The following is a 22131-nucleotide window of genomic DNA, read 5'->3' on the forward strand; positions in this document are numbered from 1 at the left end:
GCTCTTGACAATATATATGGTTTGAAAATACAGTGGTACTGCAATAAATGGACCATGTTCTTGTGCTAAGATATGTTTAGAGTGTCTAGTCCAGTGGCCAGGGTAAAGACCAGACACCCCATTAGTTGGGCGTCAATTCAGAGGGACGAGAATACTAGGGTACCTCTCCCCCAAAAAAGAGCTCCTCACAGAGAGGGTTTAACACTTTTGCGTCAGACGTCGGGTGGAGCCGACGGGCATTTTCATATGCAGAACACCTGACATCAGGTATACCTGTCGCGGATTTTTCAACGCAGACGACCGGACGTTGGCTCGACTGGCCGATGCGAGGGAAGGGAAGTGACCGCTGAGGTAGCAATTGTCCGATGCATTCAGGCCCGGCCTGAGACCTAGCTTAGCAAGTCCTTAGGGCCACTCCTAGGCAGTAAAGTCCGACCCTCCCACTCATTAATGGCCATCCTCACTGCAAGAATCCGTTGCATACTAGTTACGTTTTCAATAGTTTTTTTCAGTGATATGCTTTATTGCATACTACTATGTTTTTATACTTTGAAATGAATTCTTCGTTTTGTTCTGTACCCACACATTTTTAAAATGGAATTTTAGCTCTAAAAATAACGGAATTCCGGACTTATAGTCTTATTACCTTATATTGACTAACTTTGTAGTTATCAATGCTAGAAACCTGTTTAAAATTCCAAAATGCTTGAAAAAATGTTAGTAATTCTTTTAGGAGAGTAAATCATTTAAAATTAACTACAATATTTGGTTGAAAAAAACACTGGCAATGCAATAAGTTGACCATGGATTCATGCTATGATAGAGATAGAGGGTGAAGTCCAGGGTCTGGGGTAAGGGATGGGTGCCCCATTGAGCTGGGCCACAAATCTGAGGGACGAAAATACTCGGTCAACTCACCCGCAAAAAAGAGCTCCGTACAGAGAGGTTTAAAATATTCTTATGCTACTCGTAGCATGAAAAACATCTTCCTCTCTTAGGTGCCAGAAGGAAAGGGTTAAGTGTATATATATCTGATTTTGAGATGCACAATCTAATCCTAGTTCCTATTGGATATATTCCTGTGGAATTACATAGGTATTCCATTATATATGCTCATTGAACAGAATAAATATGAATGCATGTTACTTTGTGCATTTTAAATTTTACAGTCAGAAGATGGTCTGTATATTATATTTTAAGAAATTATTTTGAAATACAAATTTTAGGAGTGATTTGCATTGTGTGTCTAATTAAATACAATTGAAATTTATTTACTCACCTCCAGGGCTGGATTTAGGATGAGGGTGGCCCGGGGCCCATTTGGTGGGAGTTTGGGAAGCCTACTGTTTCAAGGTGTTATGCAATTTGTTACATAATAACAGGGAATGCAAGTAACACATTTTTCCGTTTATTAACATCAGTGTTGACGACTACATGTTAACCAAAAAACAACCCAGCCTCACTTCGAATCCCTTCATACATGATGGTTTTTTCTGTTTATGTAAGATTTACCCTTACATTGGCTCAGGGCCCGGGCCCGGAGCCACACAGCCCTTTGATCTGGCCCTGTGCCCACCTTTACTCATTGCAAAGATCACCTGTATCAGCCCAACCCACCCTGACCCTCTCCAAAGAAGTTCCCCACCAACGTTGGTGTATGTAGAGAATTGAGCAGACATCATTCAAAGTCTGACAAGTTTCAGCAGCTATTATGTTTGCTACTGACAATGAGGAAGAGGAGAACATCTCTTATATCATCGGAATTTATGTGATACTTAAGGGAAGAAACCTAAAAGAATATAAGTGAAACATAATTTTCAATGATATTTATTAAAAAATGTACAATATATCTTACACAAAATAGTTAACAACATAAAACTATTTACAAACAACAAAAACTTAAGTTTTGATTCCGTAAATCAAGCTTATAATAAATACATTATTTACAGTCTCACAATACAACTTCAAATCAATCATAAATATACATTTTTTTCTTTTTCCCGTAGAATATACATTCCTAATTTTTGAGACGTGATCTACAAATGAGTTAATTTGACAGTTGTTTTCTTAGTCAAACTTCTCAACAAACAATTTTAATTTCTATCTCTACATTAATATTCAGGTAACTTTGAGATCAATTGAGGCAAGAATCAATTACATTTTGATGATAAAAATCATTTTACTGATATTTTGGTCATTTCAGCAATACTGATATTTTTAAAACTGGAAAAAGGAACATATATTTGGCCAGGACTTAATAGTTTGCTGGCACAACCATTGAAGTATCTTAGAGAAATGAGATTTGATTAACCCTATGTCTAATAATGACTGAGTGATGACAAGTTAACAATCTCATTTTTGTTGATGAATGAATCATTAAATTGCACAGAAACATTAACAAACTCACATCAGTCTTGGGATATGTTCTTGTTATTCCTTTCCGGCAAAGTTGTAAGTGAAACACTATTTTTTCTGGTTCATAGGCTACACACTTTCTGTCAAATACAAATATCCATGATAAAGCATCCATAACCTTGCATGGCCTATGCCAAGGACAGGTTTGAGTTAAGGATGCCCAAATAATGAGCCATTATATAAACATATAATCAGTGGCAATATTTGGGCTCACAGAATCTGTAGGAATGTCAAAGTGAAGAGCCAAAAGTTGCTTCAGATTTATCCAATTAAATTGAATGAAAATTATTGGTGCTTACAAATGGCTCTGTTAGCATGGAAATAGCATAAGAAAGTACGTAGTCCTTCCCTAGAAGAAAATTCAATTTCTATTCGTGAATTTCACCGCTTAAGACAACAAACAAATTGCATCAAAACATCTTGCAGCTTGCCGTGCTTCCAAATCCGCACCAATAATTTGCCAGAAGATTTCTTCTCAGTCCAGCATTGACAGTACCAATGAGTAGTCATTGGGCCATTGATTTTTATTCAAAATATAATAAGAGACCCAACCAATCAATCATATGATGCTTCATGCAAACCAGAAATAATTGTTGACTCTCTTAGATGGGGTAAAAATTGGTACCTAATTGAATTGACTGAAAGGCTTATATCCCCCTAATGAATTTTCATATTACATAGTTCTATTTTGCCCATCTTGATGTGCTTGCTTGTGATGTTGAAGGCTCAGATGGTGATGATTGACGTGGTTCGGCAGAGGCAAGGTCAGCTCATTTGCAGAAGGATTTGCTGTTACTTTGTCCGTGACAGAACTCCTAGGTGGAACAACAGTATGAATACCTGATTTCAGCCTCCCTGAAAGGATCAAATAAATTTAAATTCAAATTGACTCTATTCAGATAAAGCTTGGAAATTCAAAAGACATTTATAAATTTTCTTGTAAAATCTGTTGCCCACTTTTTGGATTTCCGGCAATCTTGTGTCCATGACCCTTCATGAGTAGAAGAGATTTATTTGACCCCTTCAGAGCAGTCAGAGGAGATTTAAGAGACTAAGGTCTGTTTTTTAATTACGTATGTACTTTAAATATTTTTTCCTTTCAATTCAAGAAAATAATTAATTTATAACATGCGAAATTATTTATCAGGATGGCTGAAAATATTTTCAAATCTACATACTACATACTTTTAAGGGTGCATTGTACTGTGCTTACCTCCTAGAAATTTTGATGAAAAATATTATTTTTTCCATGTTTTGAAATAATGACTAATGATCACAAATAATAAATGAGCTTCATTTAATTAAAAAATTGTATTTTTAGCTTCCTTCATATTAATATGGCATATGATATTGAGTTTATATATTCCATACATTTTTTCTTCCCACATATGTATATTTTTTTGCTGGATGACTTCATGATATAATTATGCCATGCAATATATATTTTTTATTAGAAAGAAATTTAGAAAGGGAGGAAAATTTTATGACACTATGGGGATAAAACCCGAAAGATTGAGTCAAAATTTGAGCCAGAGAAAGCCTTCACTCTCGGAAAGTCGGCTACCTACTTACATATCTTGGGCAATGAAGTTGAAAATTGTTGAGCATCCAAATGGTCCATCCTCACTACCTCTTGAGGTGGAGGCTTAATATACGAACAGCTATCCCCACTTCCTACAAAGGAGTTAAGAAAAATGACTTTGTAGATTTGATGGGCTCCACTAAGAGGATGATAAAGTTCATTTAATTGAAGCTGAAAAAATTCTACATTCTGTTAAGGCCACTATACACGGTGAATGATCATGCGAATGTTTATGATCATGTGATCATTCACAGGATCATGCGAGCAAATAGAACATGTTCTAATGTTCACTGAATGATCATGCAACATGAAGGTTCATTCGCGAATTTTTCCATCATATACATGGCGAATGATTTCATTCGCATGATCAGTCACCATGTATAACGGCCTTTAGAAATATTTACCTTCCATTATCATTGGATTTGAAATTGATGGAGAAGGAACATAAGATGAGCTTCTATGCTGAGCCATAACTATCTCTTTGGTATTTTTCTCTGGTTTGAAGAGAACTATATACATCTTTGGAAAGAACAGGCAACCAAGTTGTACAAGACCACTGAAATCAATGAGAAATAATTTTGAATCAGATAAAATATTTAAGCGAAGCACATTACAATGTACAGACAAAATATGGTTGTCAACGGTAGAGCTGATTTTTACAGGGTAAAATACACTCACCTCAACGACAGTGATATTGCCAGAGTTACAACTCTGATAGATTGCGATGTAGAAGCTATATATAAAGGAACAAATGCCAGCCAAACAACAATGGCTGTGTATGAAGTGAAGGCCACATATCGTGCCTCATTGAATCCACCTGGGCATTTTCTCGTTCGAGCAGCATAAACAACACACAGTAAGACAAGAAACAATGGATAGGCCAATCCAACCTAAAAAAGAAAATTATAATCATGAAGCATTGTAAAGTTTTAAAACTAGAAAAGATTTTTTTGTTTAATTTTTTGATGAAAAAATTTCAATAAGCACCACAGCAGGAAATTGATGGGAAAGGAATTATGCCCATGGAGGAGAACAGACTTCTGAAAATTTTAACCTAGTGTCTCTCACTGATGGGTCATATACATTTACAGTACACTCCCTATTGTCCGGGCTAATGATGAGGAGAGACGGCACGAATAATCGGAAAACACGAATAACCCAAACTTTCACTTAAATGTCTTGCAATATTCATAATTTACCTAAAACAAATAATATTTTATTATTTATGCAGTTATTCTGTTATATTAGAGTGCTTCCCGGACTCAAAGAGAGCTTTCTTCGCCAGTTTACGATCTTTTTAACGGAGCGCGGTCGCACACTGCGAGGCTTGGAAAACAGGAACACGGTGTTCCCGTGAATGCAGCTAGCACGCAATCGCTTCCGTTTTACGAAGGGGATTCCAACGGAAATAATAAGCCCACTTTATCCTGGCATTAATACAGTAATTCCGATGATTTTTCGTCTGATTTTATTTTGTTTATAAAGGTCGCGGAAAAAATTGAGCGAGAGTAAAAAAATCATGCACGGATAATCCGAAACCCGGATAAACCGCAGCCGGATAATCGGGAGTCTGCTGTATGTTTATTTTTCTCCCAGGTCTTGTGAGATACCCATGAATAATGCTGTCCTCAGATGTGATAGAGATAGGTACTTTATAGAGCAGCAATTGGATGTTTCCCAACCAGAAAATTGTAAGTTGGAGTAAACATGCCAAAACAGCCCACAGGATGTTGCTAAAAGTGCCAAGACTTTGGTTTCAAGGGATATCCATTGGCAGAGCAAGACAAAAGAGATATGCATATGACCTTATGCTCAGTTGATACCTACTTCAACTACGGATCAGCTACTTCGAAGTACCTTAGAAATTTCATAGGGTGGCTCTTTTAAGTCTCTCCTCCTCCCTTGAACACTATATATGTATGTATATTTAACACAAAAATATTCCAGGTTGGCCACACTTAGGAAAATCTTCAACTCCCCTCAGCCTTAGAATTAACATCCACAGGGCATCATTCACTTCTTCCCACTTTGTGTCCCTCCCTGTGGCAAAACGTGCAGCCACTCATCAGCATCCATTTAATGATTGCTACTATATGTTTCAGTTTTTGCCTCCCTTTCCCCCTCAGACCACCCACTTAAACTCAATTTAAATAAATTAATTTACATTTGGCTATTCAAAGTATTTTATCCTCCCAGATTAAGTATCAACAGATAATCCCTTTGATTGCCTCAGCCCACTCTTCCCCCCCCCCCCCCCCCCCCCGAACCATTCCTCCACACCATTCCACCTCCTTCAGCTCACCCAGCTCACCTTTACCCACAGTCTTTTTCCTAACTGCGAGGAAGGTGGTAGCGCCACTGAAAATTTAGCCATGTGAGTCTTTTTATCTTTAATAGTGCTTTGTATTAGATTCCTCATTTATCCTTCCCATCATTAGGGTGCAGACTGAAATTATGAGCACTACACTCAAAATTAAAAGAATATAGTATGTATTGCATAAATGCAAACTCTATATATGGAGACATGTATTCATTATAGCTCGTTGTTCAGAATATAAATATGTATGCATACATATGTGTGCAATAGTGGTAGCATGTGTGGAGAGGGGCTAGAAAATTGGAGGAGTAGCGGGGTAGGAAGGATTCAAACCAACTTCCCATAAATAGGGAAGATGTGAATTCATACCCATAACTATAGCCATGATAACACCATATTTATCAGATTGAATTGAATATTATTGAATATAGTGTTTCCCCCCTTTTTTTCCAAAAAGGCCCATGGTGAAAGTAAAGGGGGGACTATATTCAAATGCATTATCTAATTTTTTCCCGAAACTGAAGCCTCAAAATTAAAGGGAGGCGAATATATTCAAAGGGGGAATATATTTGGAGAAATACGGTATGTACCAACAATCTTCTTGATCATAAAAATAGCCAGGGTTTAATTTCACTGCACCTTTGCCTGCCACTAAAAATGTGGAGAACCACCAATCCTATTTGCATTTTTAACTCAAGCAGCAACATGATATCAGTATGATAATCGGAGGAAGTGACTGGCTGCTGAGGTCAGTGGTGCCATGAGAGAAGGATGGGGAAGAGTGGAAAAGTAACTTTGTCATTAGCCTGCTGTAAGATGCCAAAATGAAAGATGCCGCCAGGGAGCTATGGCTTAATGACCCATCTGATAAAGGGAGTGCTGTTCTTGAAGTGCCCTCTACAAAGTTTGCAAGATTATCAAAAGTAGAAGCAAGATTGTGCAGTCTTCAAAAAATATCTACCACCAACAGAATTTGAACCTGGAGCTGCAAGGTGGGGAGCCAGCACTGTAGCATAACACCAACATAATTCATACAACATTTAATCAAATGACATAAAGTCACGACTCCAGTCAGGTGAGATGAGACCAATTAATCAAATATCACACAGGGAAAACTGTTTGCCTTGATCAGGATTCGACTCTGGAACTCCTCAATTTGCTCCAGGTACTTCACCAGTAAAGTTAGCTAGGCAGAGTATTTTGAGAAAATACATGCCATGGTTGCTTAAGTGACAAGGCACCAAGCCCAAATTAGGATGCTTCAAGTTAAAATCCCAGTCAAGACAAATGCTTTTTCCTCGATGGATTTTTATACCTTTCGTGCACATAAAGATAACTGCATAAAGGTTTGGCAATGACTAGTTCGCAGTCATTTTCTTGATTATAGGATGATACCAACTATAATCATCTGTAGCAAGTAACATTAGTTATCTCAGCAAGTAACATATCATGCCAGGAACCACATTTCATACTCACAATATAGGAATGGTCTGCAAGCCCAAGGCAAACCCGTAAGCGAGTCTCTCGATCAGGGAATACATGAGTAATTGCTGGAGGACTAGATAGGAGCCAGCTGGCATTGACTACAATTTCTACTGAAGTAAGCAGTCCAGTAATGACCAACTGGGACTGTGGACTAGTATACCTAAGAAGAAAAAAAAATTCCAAAATTGTGTTAATGTTTCATGAATCAAGCCAAATTATACAATGTTTTAGCTAATTTGTTTGTTCGCATACCATAAATATCCACATTCAAGGAAATAAAATTAAAAAGTTGACATGTATAGCTCATTTATTGATATTAATTCACTTGTATTAAACCCCCAGAAAAAATAAATTCTGGCTAGGTGCCTGATTTACAATAAAAGTGACTGGCCACATAATAGATGAGCTCCAAAGTCAACATAATTAACCCTCTCAGTACAACCCACTTGGAGTAGTAGAGAAATACCAAGGGTATTTAAATAAAGTAAAAATCTTTCGTAAAATAATTTCTGCTCTGTAATTTTCTGTTATATCAACATGATATTTTTTTTTCAACTCTAAAAATTATCGATTTTTAATAGGTAGTAGTGATATAATTTCATAAAAATATAATTTATTTTGATTGTTTATTCAAAAGTTTGATTGCTGCACACTAAATAATTTGAAAAGAAACCTACCCCAGAAGCAGATATATGTTGATTGGGTTATGACACTTTTCGCTTAGAAGCAAAAGCTGACATATCTGCCGATGGAACTTACTTAGAAGGTGAAGTTATGAAATGGAAGGAAATTGGAGCATCATCAGCACCCACCACCACTTACTTTGTCTTGTGTGGCGCACTGTGGTTGTAGTTAAATATCCTGGCTATACGGTTGGTCTTTGTCAGGATGGCTGCGTAGCAAAGGGAATGGCAAAGTCCCAATGAGAAGCGAGAGAGTCCGCAGCTAAAAGGAGTTGGATAGGTGCCCACAAGGACAAAGGTGACCAGAAATGAGGCCAAAGTTCCCAGGAGTAGCAGAGATGACAGCTCCCGACCAGATGCTTTGATGACTGGAGTATCTCCATAGTACCAGAAGACCAGACCAACAGCTATAGTCAGTATGACCCCTAAAATTATGGACATGGAAATATTAGTTTTTAATAAATTGAACAGAGATAATTAGTGACAATTTGTGATAGCAACACCAAGATTTGCAAGGACCAAAAAATTAACCCTATTTGTGCTAGCCTTCCAGGGATGTTATCAAGAGATGTCGAGGGCAATTTCATAAAGTGTATCATCACTTAAAGAAAAAAGACATCATGGAGCTTTTTTTCATCCATCTATATGCAATTTTTTGACATTATTTAAGTTGAAAAACATCGTTTAGTATGATCAAATATTTTTAAATGTTAATTATGATAGTAATTAATTCATCATTATTATTTTAGTGCAATAAAATTAAAGAATATATTTGGAAGAGCCAATATATCAGTCTGCAACACTATTCAAACCAGTTATGCAAAAGCTCGTAAGTATTAACATGTTGAACTAATAGGGTGGAATACCAGTAATAGGATCTCAAAGTCATGGATCAGCTGGTCAATAGGTTCAACACCAAGGTACTTCGAAGAAGATTGTTATGAAAGCATTTAAAAGCAGTAAAATCATCTTATTAGAGCATCTACTTTTGGGAGTCTGAATATAATTAAATATGTAAGCCCATTTTTTTACAAAGAATAAAAAGACGCATCGCTCAAAATAAAACCAAGAAAAAATATTAACCTGGATTTTGCACATTCTGTTTCAATACTACTATCTTTAAACCTCCAATTTCCTTTTTTTTTCCTCGAAGCTACCAGTACCCACCGAATAAGGCAATAGCCATTGCACCAAGAGCCCATGGATCCTTGAAATCAATCACTTTTTCAGGAATGTCCTCGCAATATGTGTAGTCAGATGAAGGGAGTTGACCTTTCGGGCAATCATCACAGTGGAATTCATCTTTCTTAAACTGATAGAAAGAGCAGGTTCGACAACGCCAACAGCACATATCTTCTCGCTGCCAAAAAATTACAAGGGTATAATAAGCATTACCGACTAAATGTACAAGTCTCTCACGAGTTTAAAAAAATAAATCATTTGCCACATTAATAAAAAAGGTTGTCGGTTACGCATGTTTAGTTAGAGCTTACACTAAATAAATTTTATGATGACTTCAAGCAAATATTTTACTCACATTTCAAATAATTAACAAATGAGAGAAAATAAATAATTCAGTACTTACATCTCGAATCTTTATTTGATCAGAAGCACAGGGCTTGCCGCAAGAAGCCTCAGGGAAATTGGCATCTCCTTGCCGAAATTTAATTGCTTCATGGTCAATATTAATCACATGCGATCCATTTTCAACTATAAGTACAAAATAATCAGAGTTAATGACATTCAACACACACAAATTGTGCATAAGGAAAAACTTTGACTGTAGCACTTTTCAATTGATTTAACATACTGCATTAAAGATAAAAGTTTCAATGCTAACTTGAGTAATTTCCAACAGGCTTCCAGTGATACCCTTCATCATCGTCTTTCTGGAAATTGAGAATTGAATATCGAGGTGGTCCATCCCTCCCATCTTTAAACTTGAACAGCTTGCCATCCACATCTGCAATGAAAAACGTAAGAGGAATATAAGTTGCTCGGCTTCATGGGAGCTTTTATGATTCACACATAAATAAGCAAGTAAGTGTTAAGCAATATAGCATTGGCCCGAAGTTTTGAATATGCTCAAATGGCCGTATTTTTGTCGGTGAGTGTATTGTTGCTCAATTGTCATTGTCAAGTCGATGGAATAAAGATGCATTTAAAAAGTACCACAAGGTTGCGACTTATGCAATCCTTTCTCTTTTACCTCTGTTTTTTGCCGGTATCTGAAGTTAACAAAGTAAGGATATAAAGTAGGGGATACATGAGTTAAGGGGATAAGTAACATTTAAATGAGGAGATATGTATTTTATTAGGCCCCTCCCAGTGAGAAGCAAGGGACCTGTGTCTTTATTTCATCATGCACATTTAATACCATTAAGTCCTCAAACAATGTCCTTGCTGGAAAACCACATAAAACCATGACTGGGACCGCAGAAATATGTACTACCAAACCAGGATTAGAACCCTTGATCTCTGTGATAGGTAGGGACTTAGCCATAAACACCACCAGGATGTTAATGAATTATACCTACAACTTCACTTTTACATGGGGCAGCATCTCCCAGCCTTGTCTTGGCAACACCCATGCATTTTAGTGAGCCCAGGGATACAATTAATGAATTTTTGAGCAAAAAAATGAAAAATTCTTTTGTGACAAAAAATGTGGTAGGTATATTTTAAGACATAAATAACATGTCTAACATGAGTTTAACTGTGATAAGCATAACATTGATTCACTGGGTGAATAGATTGCTATTTCCATGCACTACGTAAATAAGTGGTACTGAATGCTGTCAGGGACACAGATGCAGTAATTGATACCACCACCGCAAAAACGCTAAACAATCGCCCACCGAATAAAATCCGCTCATCTAGTGGCCCAACAATACGAATCTGCTCAGCTAGCATTGTCCGGAGCATAACCGCTCATCTCCTATTCTCCAAGCTTGAAGGTGAGCGTTTATGCTCCGAACACTGTCAGCTGAGCGCATTCGTATTATTGGGCTACTAGATGAGCGGATTTGATTTGTTGGGTGATTGTTGAGTGCTTTTGCAGTGGAGGTATCGTAATATTAACAGTGTTACTGTGTTGCATCTTATTGTTATTTTCACAAGCCTTACCATTGAATGAAACATTTCTAATGTACTCTCTTAGTTCCTCTCCTTCGATATGTCTCATTTTAGCACACAGGCCGTAGTAGTCAGGACCGCAAAAATCAATAAACATATTGTGAAGGGCAATGGCAATTGAGTAAACAGCATCTCGCACAAAGTGGAGGTATCTCTGCTGTTTGTATCCCCTGGCTGATGATATCCTAAGGTCAGGGTCACAGCGTGGTCGTTCAGATGTTGTAAGCAATCCAGCATCAGGAGATGAAGAGTACAGATCTGCTGTAGAAAAAGATTATGTATATGAAAGTACCTTGAAAAATCATATATACTTAAGATCAAAGTAAAAATATAAAATATGATGCATCAAAACTTTCTGGAAGGATCAGTAAACCTTGTATATGGCCTTGGAGTAAGATAAATGAAGGTGAACACAGATATTCAAGTACCCAAACGCAGGGACGCCGACTTACAAAAAATATTGGGGGGGCCCAAACCGGGGATCTTGCCGCGGCAAATTTTATAAGTCGTGAGTTTTAAGTTTTTTAAGCATCTTAGAAGAGTCATATGATCAACATTAGAACCCTGATAACCGAATCTCGAGATCTGGACACTCCGGGGAAAATCGACAAGCCTGGCACATTTTTTTCTTCACTCTCATAATGAATTATTGAGGAGGCTCGGGCCTCAGGCCCCATGGAGCCGGCGCCACTGCCCAAACGTAACTCAAACACATTTTCAGGAAGGTACATTAGTGCCCAGATATGTATGTGAGTATCCAGAGAGGTACCATTTGCTCATCTGTATACTCAAATATGCAGATGCAAGGCCATAGTCAAAAAGTAGTTTAGTGGTAGAGTTCATGAGGAGGGCAGGTGCATAACTGAGGGTTACCCATGTGTAGGGATTGGCATGAAAAGAAGCATTGCACCTGCTCTATCAGTTGTATTTTGTCTGTTCTCATAATGAATAACAGTTAAATAATTAATCAATCATGTTGGAATGTTTTGGGTGCAAAACATAACAATTTTATATAAACTTGATTGTTTCTGGCTTTACTTTGTGAAAATCCATTCTTAATAATAAAACGTTATTGTACTTTATTAACAATTTTATATACTCAAGAGGCCCAGAAAGATAGTAAGTTTGTATTTGAAAAATAAATTCATAGGTGAATTTTTCCAATTTAAGATGGTACCAAAAGTTTTAAACAACCAATTCATCATGAAAAAAATGCCAGTCAAGCAGAAATGATATATCATCTGAAGCAGTGTCGGATCTATGGGGGAGGGTGGTTGGGAAGAGGGGCGGCTATAGCTCCCCCTTGAATAATCAATTTACACTGAATAGAATGGTAATTTTTTCGGATCCGCAATACTATTGGGAGGTTGCCACTTACTCACCCCCTCCCCCCTTGTCCCTATCCTAGATTCACCACTGATCTGAAGACAGGATCTCCCAACATTTGAAGAGATTTTGAACACTGAGACCGCAAATTGCTGGCTGTTACCTTGCCCACATGAATACATGGGTATATTCTACTTGGAAGCTCATGACCTCAAAATCCGCGGAATGGCCACGAGGGGAAGGGAAGCAGGGCACTTGGGGGAGGAAACTCGGAAAGTGAATCAAGGCCAGATCCGAGGAGAGGAAAGCAAAGGAAAATTCATCTACATCTACATACTATCCTGCAAGCCACCTAAAAAGGTGTGTGGCTGGGGAAGCTAGGACACCAGCCGTCAACATATAAAAAGCTAATTCTCAAACAAAATTATGACAAGCATTTATAAAAGTTCTTTATGGTTTGGGGAAAAAATGAATTGCCATACCTATCCGTTCAGCAAAATACCTCTCTTAATTTTCACTTCTGTCGGACCTGGAGATATGGTGGGGCTCTAAGATGATGTTTTCTATGTCGCTCTGAAAGATATCCATTCCCAATGCTCAAACAATCTATGACTAGGACGCAGCTTATGAGTCTCTATTGGCTCCCAGCCGATCGCTTAACATCTGGGTAACGCCATCTGTGTGCCAGTAGCAGTTTTTGATGAATCGCGCAGCTTTCCTTTGTATTTTTTTAAGGTCACCGACTTTCTGCACCAGATCCCATATGCTTGCTGCATATTAAGGTTTGGTCGGACCTTTCTTTACTCCTAATAGCAACTTTCTTTTACTCTCTCATCCAAAAATCTTCCCACAATACGCTTCACGAATCCTAACTTCTGCAAGGCTCTGCCACAAATATTCCTGATATGTGTATAAAATTGGGCAGAGTTGCTGAATGGCTGAAATGAAATTTAGAAGTGCTTCTTCTGAAGTCAATTAAAATAGGACTGAATGCCTCCAAAACAAAATTAATATCATTCCTACCATGTCCTTGAACATGTTCTCAAGCAATGCTTGCATTCGATGAAGATAGTACTGTTTGGACAGAGTTGAATATTGGTCTAGCCTTGCCCTAAATGGAAAGTCTTGTGTATATCAATTAGAGACAAAAAAAAAGGATTCCGTACTTGTTAAAATTAAATACTAAGGCCATTAAATTAGTGGGTCACATGTGGGGAATTGAAAATAATACTGATGCTTATGTGACATCAATAAGGACATACAGAGAGGATGTCTTGGCACTTTTTATATGCAGTCAACAAAAAAACTCTTGAGTCGTACATAAATGATAAATGTAATATGAGAAATGTGTTTGGATTCATTCTTTTTTTACATTTGGTGCACAAAACCCAAATAACTAATGCTGAAATTCTATTGAGGTAAAACACTAATACCCTTCCCTGTGGTGTAATCACCTAAGCTTTCAATTACCTCCACAAAATACCTACCTATCATCAACAAAATCTCTTGCGAGGGGAAACAGCTGCTCCCTAAAACCCCCTAGGTAATGGTTTGTGAATGAAAAACTTTGCTGTTTCTACAATTTGGAACTTTATTTTCCTGACTAGTTTCGATACACTGTATCATATTCATAGGACTAGCAGTACAAGTAGCGTTGCTGTGGGTTATATACCAAAAAGGGGGGGGGCAAAGAGTGGAAGGGGCGGGGAGGGGAAAGGGGTGTGCCTATGATAGTCATCATAAGGATTAAGCCTCAAATTAAGAATTCTACTATAGATTACCTGTAAAAAGGTGAGGAAAGTTGGTCGGATAGTCCTCTCCATGCGTTCCCTCTGAATAGTCAACGAGACTGGTCGGTCCTTCAGTAGAGGCAGTATCTATTTTGCAGCGAAAGGATTCCTGCCAGAACTCAGAAAACCATGGATTGATCGATGAATGCTCTTCTGGAGTCAACGAGGTGAAGTACTCATCAAAGCCATCTAAGGGACGGACAAGGGGTTGCACGGCAAGTGATCCTTCAAGGACAGAATCCATCCACTTGGCTGGAGGCTCTTGGTAGTAGCGGAGATGGGCAAAGTGAGGCTCGTCATCATTTGCACTCTCTTCCTTCCTGGAGGCCACTGCCACAGGAGACGATTTTGAAGACCTCTGGGAGATGGCAACACGGTTGCTCCATGCATCGGACCCAATCCATATGAAGCGGGAGTAAGCACCATTTCTGTGTGCAGCATCCAAAAGGCGCATTGTTGTGGTCTTCTCAGCAAACACCACCACAACTGAAGTCAAGGTACAGATGATCTCACATCAGAAAAATGGTTGAAAATGATATGCACTGAATATAAATATGATGCAGAATAGGAGTTGATGCATTTTTGTACATTCTCAACGTACAAAGAAGTTGCTGGTGGTTAGAGCTGTTGAATTTTGAAGTTGATGAAAATGAATGGGGATATATACAATAAGAAACCATACATAATACACATATAGCAAGGCATTTTCCCTTAAGACACAGTTTATGGAATTTTATGAACTTCCAACCTGGTTAAGGGCTTCACTTCAGCTGCTGTTTCAAAGTATGTACTTTATCATTCTTGTTGCTCCTTAACAACATTGAAAAATGTTGGCTACAATGATTAAGCCACTAGCCATGAAGGTATTTCAGGAAAATTGTGTACATAAAGTTCATGGTAAGGAACAAGAGCATGAAAAAGGGAATATTTTTTGTATTTTGGTTCAACATTTGGAAAAGCACCAACATTTATATGCCATGGGTGGTATAAAAGAAGGGTATATTGAAGTGAACATAGTTTTTAAAAGTGAGTGAGAATCATGAAGATCTGGTAAAAATAAACCATTGCCCATTTTTCACCATTCCTTTCTGTCTGAAACATTACATTGCAAAAATAAACACAGTATACAAATACGTAACATCAATCATACATGTCCAGATACTGAGAAATCAATTCTTTTGGAATCAAACTCAGTGGAGAATCCATACAGGATTTTAAATGCACAACTTAAGTCAAGCATTTAGAGAAAAACAGTTTTAAACTTCATTAAAATGTTAACTTTCTTGAATATGGAGAAGATGTCACTAAAATTATAAGCTGAGTAAAACATCAGATTATCAAACTCACCTCTCACATTTGTCTTGTTCACTAACGTATGGATGACCCTGTCATAGTCATCAGCAGTAAACCTGTCTTTGTCAATTCTCTGAGGAGTAGAGAAGCACACCGAGTAATTTCCAGCTAATGTGCTTAAAGTCTCAAAGCCATGGTTCCCATAGTCATTATCTGAATATATCACAGAGACATATGTCCAGTTGAACTGACTGGAAAATGGAAGTAGAAGAGGAGAGTTTAAAATTTTCAATGCAACCATAGAAGAGCAAAATACCAAGCTTTCCGTAAGCACAATAAAAATAAAATATTTATAAAATTTGCATAAATTCACACAAGAACTAAATACTTCTATATGCAGGAGAGTTGATTAACATAATAGCTAAAAACATAGATTAACATATTTTATACATTTATTTTTTGTGATTGATCCAAGATTTATTTGAGATTTTCATCGATGAGTTTTCGTGAAGGCAAAGAAATGAAGGGGGCAGGCTCTTTTTCCCCCATTAACACACAGTACTTTCATGGGAATGCAAAGAATCAATTCATTTATGTATTGCTAAAATAATAACTATGTATGTTTTCTACCATCTGTATAACATTCTTACCTGAGCATGGCTAGCATGACGTGAGCTTGGTTGATGTCACTTGGTACAGTCCGAAAGAAATAAGGGAAGCGATCTTGGTTACTGAGAGAAGGTGAAGTTGAAAGGTAACTCACTTGTGGAACTTTGAACAGCCTGAGCATTGTTGCCACCTGTTTAGAGAATAAAAATACATGTATTTCATGCAACCAAAAAAATTATGAATTCATTATGAAAGGTTGTAGGCAATAATGTTAGTGTTGAAACTCGGCTGCTTTAAAGTTTTCAATTTTGATATTTATATATAGATCATCAAAATATATAAATATTGGTTTCAACATTCATGCATATTATACTTCAGCTATTTTCTAACTACACAAAAAATTTGGACGTCCAATTAGGACAGGAAATAATAGCAGAAAAACAACTCATAGCTGCATATGGAAAATATTCATACATATTTAATTGAGATACTTCTCCAAAGTAAAATGGGACAACATGAGATTCCTATTAAATTTAAATGCATATACACAATAGACAACTAAGAATGGACTGAATTTTTCATTTTTCATATAAGAGAAAAATTATCATATGTACCTAACTTTTTTCATAAGTTCACGACAGAAACTCCACCAATAAGAAAAAAGCTTGCTATAATTTCATAATGTAAAGAAAAAAGCTTAATAAAAAAATATGAGGATCACAGAAGCCAAGGTGGGGAGCATGATAGCAAGTTGGTATAGGCATTTAGCTACAGACTTGAGGGTCCCCTGGAAGAAATCCATAGTAAAACCATGGAACACACCTAACAAAAATCTGCCTCATTATCCTGAATGTAATACATTCACACCGCGTATTAGTGCACAGTTTAGGGTGAACTGTACCCTTGCCTATCCCAACATACCTGTATTGTTACAGATGATGACTGGGCTCCAATAACAGCCACAACTTGGTCAAAGCTGCCACCTCGAAATTTTGGCATGCTGCCATCCAAACACTGAAATTCAGTCTCGTGATGCTCGTTGAAATGAGCGATGAATCCTATGCAAGAGATAATAAGAAAATAAGAAAAAGCTCAAGACTGAAATGTCCTCCAGAAACAGAATAACTCATTAAAGCGACAGAAGTAATTGTTCATATCGAGAAATCAAAGATAATCTCTTGTAGCTCTAATTACATAATTGACATGTTGAAGAGTAAACAGAGAATGCCAGGAATTATTTTTCAGATGAAAAAATCTTAGAAAAAGGTTCATCGACTATAAGTAAGCACCAAATGTTCAAAATATTAATGGAGCAGGACCTCTGATTGAAAATGGAGACATTTCAAAGGGCTGAAGTCCCTGCCATAAAGTTTAAACTGAAATTATGCCAGATCCTTATGAACTGAGTTTTCAAGTGAGGCCTGGGCGATTGGAGGCCCTCAGCTGGGGCTCTCCTAACCAAAGGATTCTGGGGTATCCCCCAGAAATTATTAGGAAATTGCGCGCCCGGAAATGGGTTTTGGCACTATCCTGGCTCTAAATAAACTAGATAAAAGTTCATAAAAAATAGCATTTTGTGAGAAAACATGCTGTGAAAGAGTAAGAATTTCACAGCTAATAAAACTTATCAACGTATTATGGTTCTGTTATCTATTCAATAAATTTGTTCCAATGAACTGCATTGAAATCTACAAAATCTCTAAATTTAACTTTTCAAATAACCCTTCCAAAAAGTATCAGGTCTATTAATTTTCTGACACCTAGATTTTATTTATTTTTTACATAATCATTTCATACTTGGTTGTTAATAAAGCAAATAAATGAAAACGTAGAATTTTACAATTGAAAAAAAACTTTGGCTCAAGTAATCTGCGTACTTTTTTTAATACACCTTTCATATGTGCCTCAAGATAGATGCAAGTATTCCCCCCCCCCCCCCCCAAGCTCGGGGCCCATGGTAATTGCCAACCAGCCAACCTGATCAGATTGCCCCTGGAAATACATCTAATGGAATAAAGGATTTATAAAAGGCTTAGCCTTGTACCTTTGACAAAGTCCAGTGATTGCTCCAACGCATAAGCAGCATTGTCACATGAATCAAAGGCAATCATACCCAGGTTGACACCAGGGAGGATTTTATCATTCTTGTTAATTTGTTTTATGGTGTACAATGCAGCCTCCAGAGGTTGAATGCCATCCTCTAACTGTAGAAATAAAGGTGTAGAAAGAGTTCATCAGTAAGGAATAAAGCAGAAATTAATGATGCTATATCAGAGATGCCATCAAGTCAGCGGAGAATATTGGAAAAAGGAGTAAATGTACATAGCCAATCAAAAATATAACTATAGGAGTTTCATAAAAATTAAAATCTGTTAGCTATAAATCATATGTAAGGCTAAGTATATCGAATACTGATGTACAAATTCAGTGCATGCGTGAAATTAATGCCTTGAGTGTTATCGTCAGAAAAGCCAACAGCTAAAATTATTGGAGTAGTAGCAACATTAACTGCAGCAATATTAAGTCGAACATCATTAATTTATAACCATGTATGTGACAATATGTTCATAGCGATAAAAGAAAATTAAAAAGTAAAATTATTATGAAATGAGGTTTTGTCTATGCTGAATAGAAAATTGAAAAATGAAAAATTTCAAAAACTCAATAAATTTAAAGCGCAAAGACAACCACACAGAATGAATCACATGGAATAATAATCAATGGGAATGATCTCAATCTATGTCATGCACAACCCCCTCTCCCCCTCCGACCATATAGACAAAGACCTAGATCCTTCTTTCCCTATCCTTCGTTCCGTAGTGAAAGGTAGGACTGAGCAGTTTTCCAGTGGACCATGAAAGTGGTTTGGATTTCTTTATCAGGAGGCTCGGTGCTCTGAATTTTCACCAGAGAGGTTCTGAACATCACATTGGGGATATATATCGAAGGTTATACTTCTTTATCATCGCCGGTAGTTTGCCACACCCACGTTTATTAAACTGTAGTATGTTATCAACCATTTCTGTTAGTGTGACTCGCAAAATTCCTTCCTTTTTGGTGCCTGTTGATCACAAAGGAAATTACAATTATCACACTTACATCACCAAGAGATACTTCATGACTTTAACAGTGTTATTCGTCCGAAATTATCGCTTTAGAATTGAACTTCGTTCAGAACCTTGCCCAAAGAAAAGTTCAGCAAAATGTAGATTCAGTAGGAAAATAATGGTCCCGTAGCATAAGCCGATTAAGAAGAAAAAATAACCGATCAAGTAGAAAAAAAGCTTTAGCATGACAAAGCGGTTCTGCAGAGATTTCGGTCAACTGAACCGGTGCGCCGAATTCGCGAACGGCTTATTTTCGGAACCGCAGACCGGTTCAGGATTTCCACACGGCCATCCTGGAAAGGGTCGTTACCTCACGTATATCCTTAGTGAACCGCAATCCGCGCAACGCACGTGTGTCGCCTGTTGCATTCTCTCGACGTTCCCGGCGCCCCTAATTCTTCCCGAAAATCTTACGGTGCCGTAAAGAAAAAAATACCAATGTGTCGATTCTCGATTCCATTGATTCTCGGGCACGGAATCGGAATCGGAATCGAGAATCGATCGCCAAATGTGCTTCCGATTCCATCGATTCCAGGAAGATAAATAATATGAAAATAGACTATAAGCTTGGGGTATAAAGGCCGCCACATATTGAGCCATTGTGCACTGAACATTATTAATCGTATTGATGTAGGAAAACTATTCTCGAGTATTTGCCACAGTTCTGTTATGATTACGAATTTCAAGAACCTTGGGGAAACTAATATTATAATGTTTAGGCCTGAACAATGTATTCATATATTCCCGATGATTAGAAATGCGGTACCTATTTTTCAGATAAATTTATCAAAAGACCTGCAGTATTAGGAAAAATCAGTTAACATTCCCCACTGATTTATAATTTAAGAAATAGGTGCGTGCGTGATAGGGTGAAGGATTAAACATGATTTAACCCGTAAAACGTGACTTTAAATAGAGTCATTCAATGAATGTCAAGAAGTTCCGCGTACAATGCACCTTTTGTGTGTAGGTTCATCATTTTTCTAGCCGTCTTTGTTCTATTAGTTCATGTTCACCTAATTCCTCAGCGGCAGAGCGGTAGCTGTCTGACGGAAAATGTCCACTTGGGTCTGATTTAAATGGCTTCGAAGAGTTAATATCAGTGCGGAGATCCTTACAGCTCCTATCTGTGGTTCAGAGTCGTCTTCTTTTACGATCTAGAATTTATATTCTATAATATCATGGCAATGATTTCGAAGACATGGTTATTCCAAGTGCGACCCGTTGGCGTTTCGTGTGTTTACCACATATGAATCTTAGACTCAAGGAGATGGTCCGTGACGTCTTTTGTTTGCTTGAATGCCTTTGCTGACCTTAAATTCGTCCCTCAGCTGAATCAGCATTTAGTGGACCACGACTTCTATCTCCCTTGAGTCTTCCTTATAGTAACGGCAAGACTCTCGGAAAGAACGGAGTGAAATGAGTTCAGATATCATTTTTGAGGAGTTAACTGTGTTTAATTGCCGATTGAGAAGTTTCTTAGTGCTGTGTGTACATTCAAGAAGACAATTTTGAATTAATCAACAGTGCTCGTTTTTGTTTTAGGGAAATATAGGGAAAAATTGTCCCCAAATCTGTGTCTAGGCACCTTGTTCTTTTTGGTCGTATTTTTCGTCGGCCCATTTTGTGTCGTCCCTTGTTTATTAAGTCCCTTGTTTATTTATAGACTAGTGCCCTTGCCATGTGTTCAATCGGAAAGAAATTGTTGTCCGGCGCTGATTTCAACGAACGTGTAATTGATCACTTTGCTGGAAAAAAGGAGAGAAGGATGGACTTCTGCAATATAACTAAAGGCATGTGAGTATTTCATATTTTGTTAAAAATGTGTGAGAAATGTTTAATTATTGATTTTAAATCATACTGTATTCAAGAAGCAACGCGAACACCGCAATCAAAGTTTACATCTGCAATAGCAAAGCGCGCGCATTCTAGTAGTGTTTGTTACCTAGTGGAAGTCAGTGACACTCCCCTCCCTCCTCAGGTGTTTCAAGTGTCATTGCTACCTAAATCTTTGCAAATGTTGAATAGATTTGACAAATAACGCATTATGAATGCAAAACGAACAACATAAGTGTATTGCGGGCATATCCGCACGAAGAATGTAGGCGCTAAAACCTGAAGTTACGTATTTTCGTTTGTATTTGCAAAATATCGCAGCAAATATATTTTTATTCTTCAAGATCATTGATCAGTATAATCGAGAGTCCGGACTAAGCCGATCCGTATGACCGAGAGTCTACTGCATTTAGTATTTATTAATCAAGCTTTATTAGGAAAACTAGGTATTTTTGTTGAAAAAAACGGAACATATGGCATCACAAAATTTTATTCCTAGATTGCCGTAAAAACTTAATAAAATACACGAAATATTAAAAAATTATGACCCCCC

General features: G+C 37.4%; 1 protein-coding gene across 5 annotated transcripts in view; it reads right to left on the reverse strand.

Annotated features, from left to right (window-relative positions):
• Window positions 1-1811: 1811 nt before the first annotated feature.
• The window catches only part of LOC124163643 (metabotropic glutamate receptor 2-like), a 177317-nt gene continuing 156997 nt past the window's right edge, over window positions 1812-22131 (reverse strand). For 3 of the 5 annotated variants that reach the window (XM_046540696.1, XM_046540694.1, XM_046540695.1), the window contains 15 exons: window positions 18680-18839; window positions 17557-17693; window positions 16677-16825; window positions 16081-16277; window positions 14725-15219; window positions 11609-11878; window positions 10323-10445; window positions 10068-10192; window positions 9650-9842; window positions 8622-8907; window positions 7791-7959; window positions 4676-4887; window positions 4402-4553; window positions 3988-4089; window positions 1812-3270 (listed from right to left, as the gene is read on the reverse strand). In XM_046540696.1, coding sequence (XP_046396652.1) covers window positions 3089-3270; window positions 3988-4089; window positions 4402-4553; window positions 4676-4887; window positions 7791-7959; window positions 8622-8907; window positions 9650-9842; window positions 10068-10192; window positions 10323-10445; window positions 11609-11878; window positions 14725-15219; window positions 16081-16277; window positions 16677-16825; window positions 17557-17693; window positions 18680-18839 — 2952 coding nt within the window. In that variant the 3' untranslated portion in view covers window positions 1812-3088. The remainder of the gene's footprint in view (window positions 3271-3987; window positions 4090-4401; window positions 4554-4675; window positions 4888-7790; window positions 7960-8621; window positions 8908-9649; window positions 9843-10067; window positions 10193-10322; window positions 10446-11608; window positions 11879-14724; window positions 15220-16080; window positions 16278-16676; window positions 16826-17556; window positions 17694-18679; window positions 18840-22131) is intronic. The other 2 variants (XM_046540697.1, XM_046540698.1) reach the window with 2 other exon arrangements.

The sequence above is a fragment of the Ischnura elegans genome, chromosome 8 (genome assembly GCF_921293095.1).
Source record: "Ischnura elegans chromosome 8, ioIscEleg1.1, whole genome shotgun sequence".
Lineage (NCBI taxonomy): Eukaryota > Metazoa > Arthropoda > Insecta > Odonata > Coenagrionidae > Ischnura > Ischnura elegans.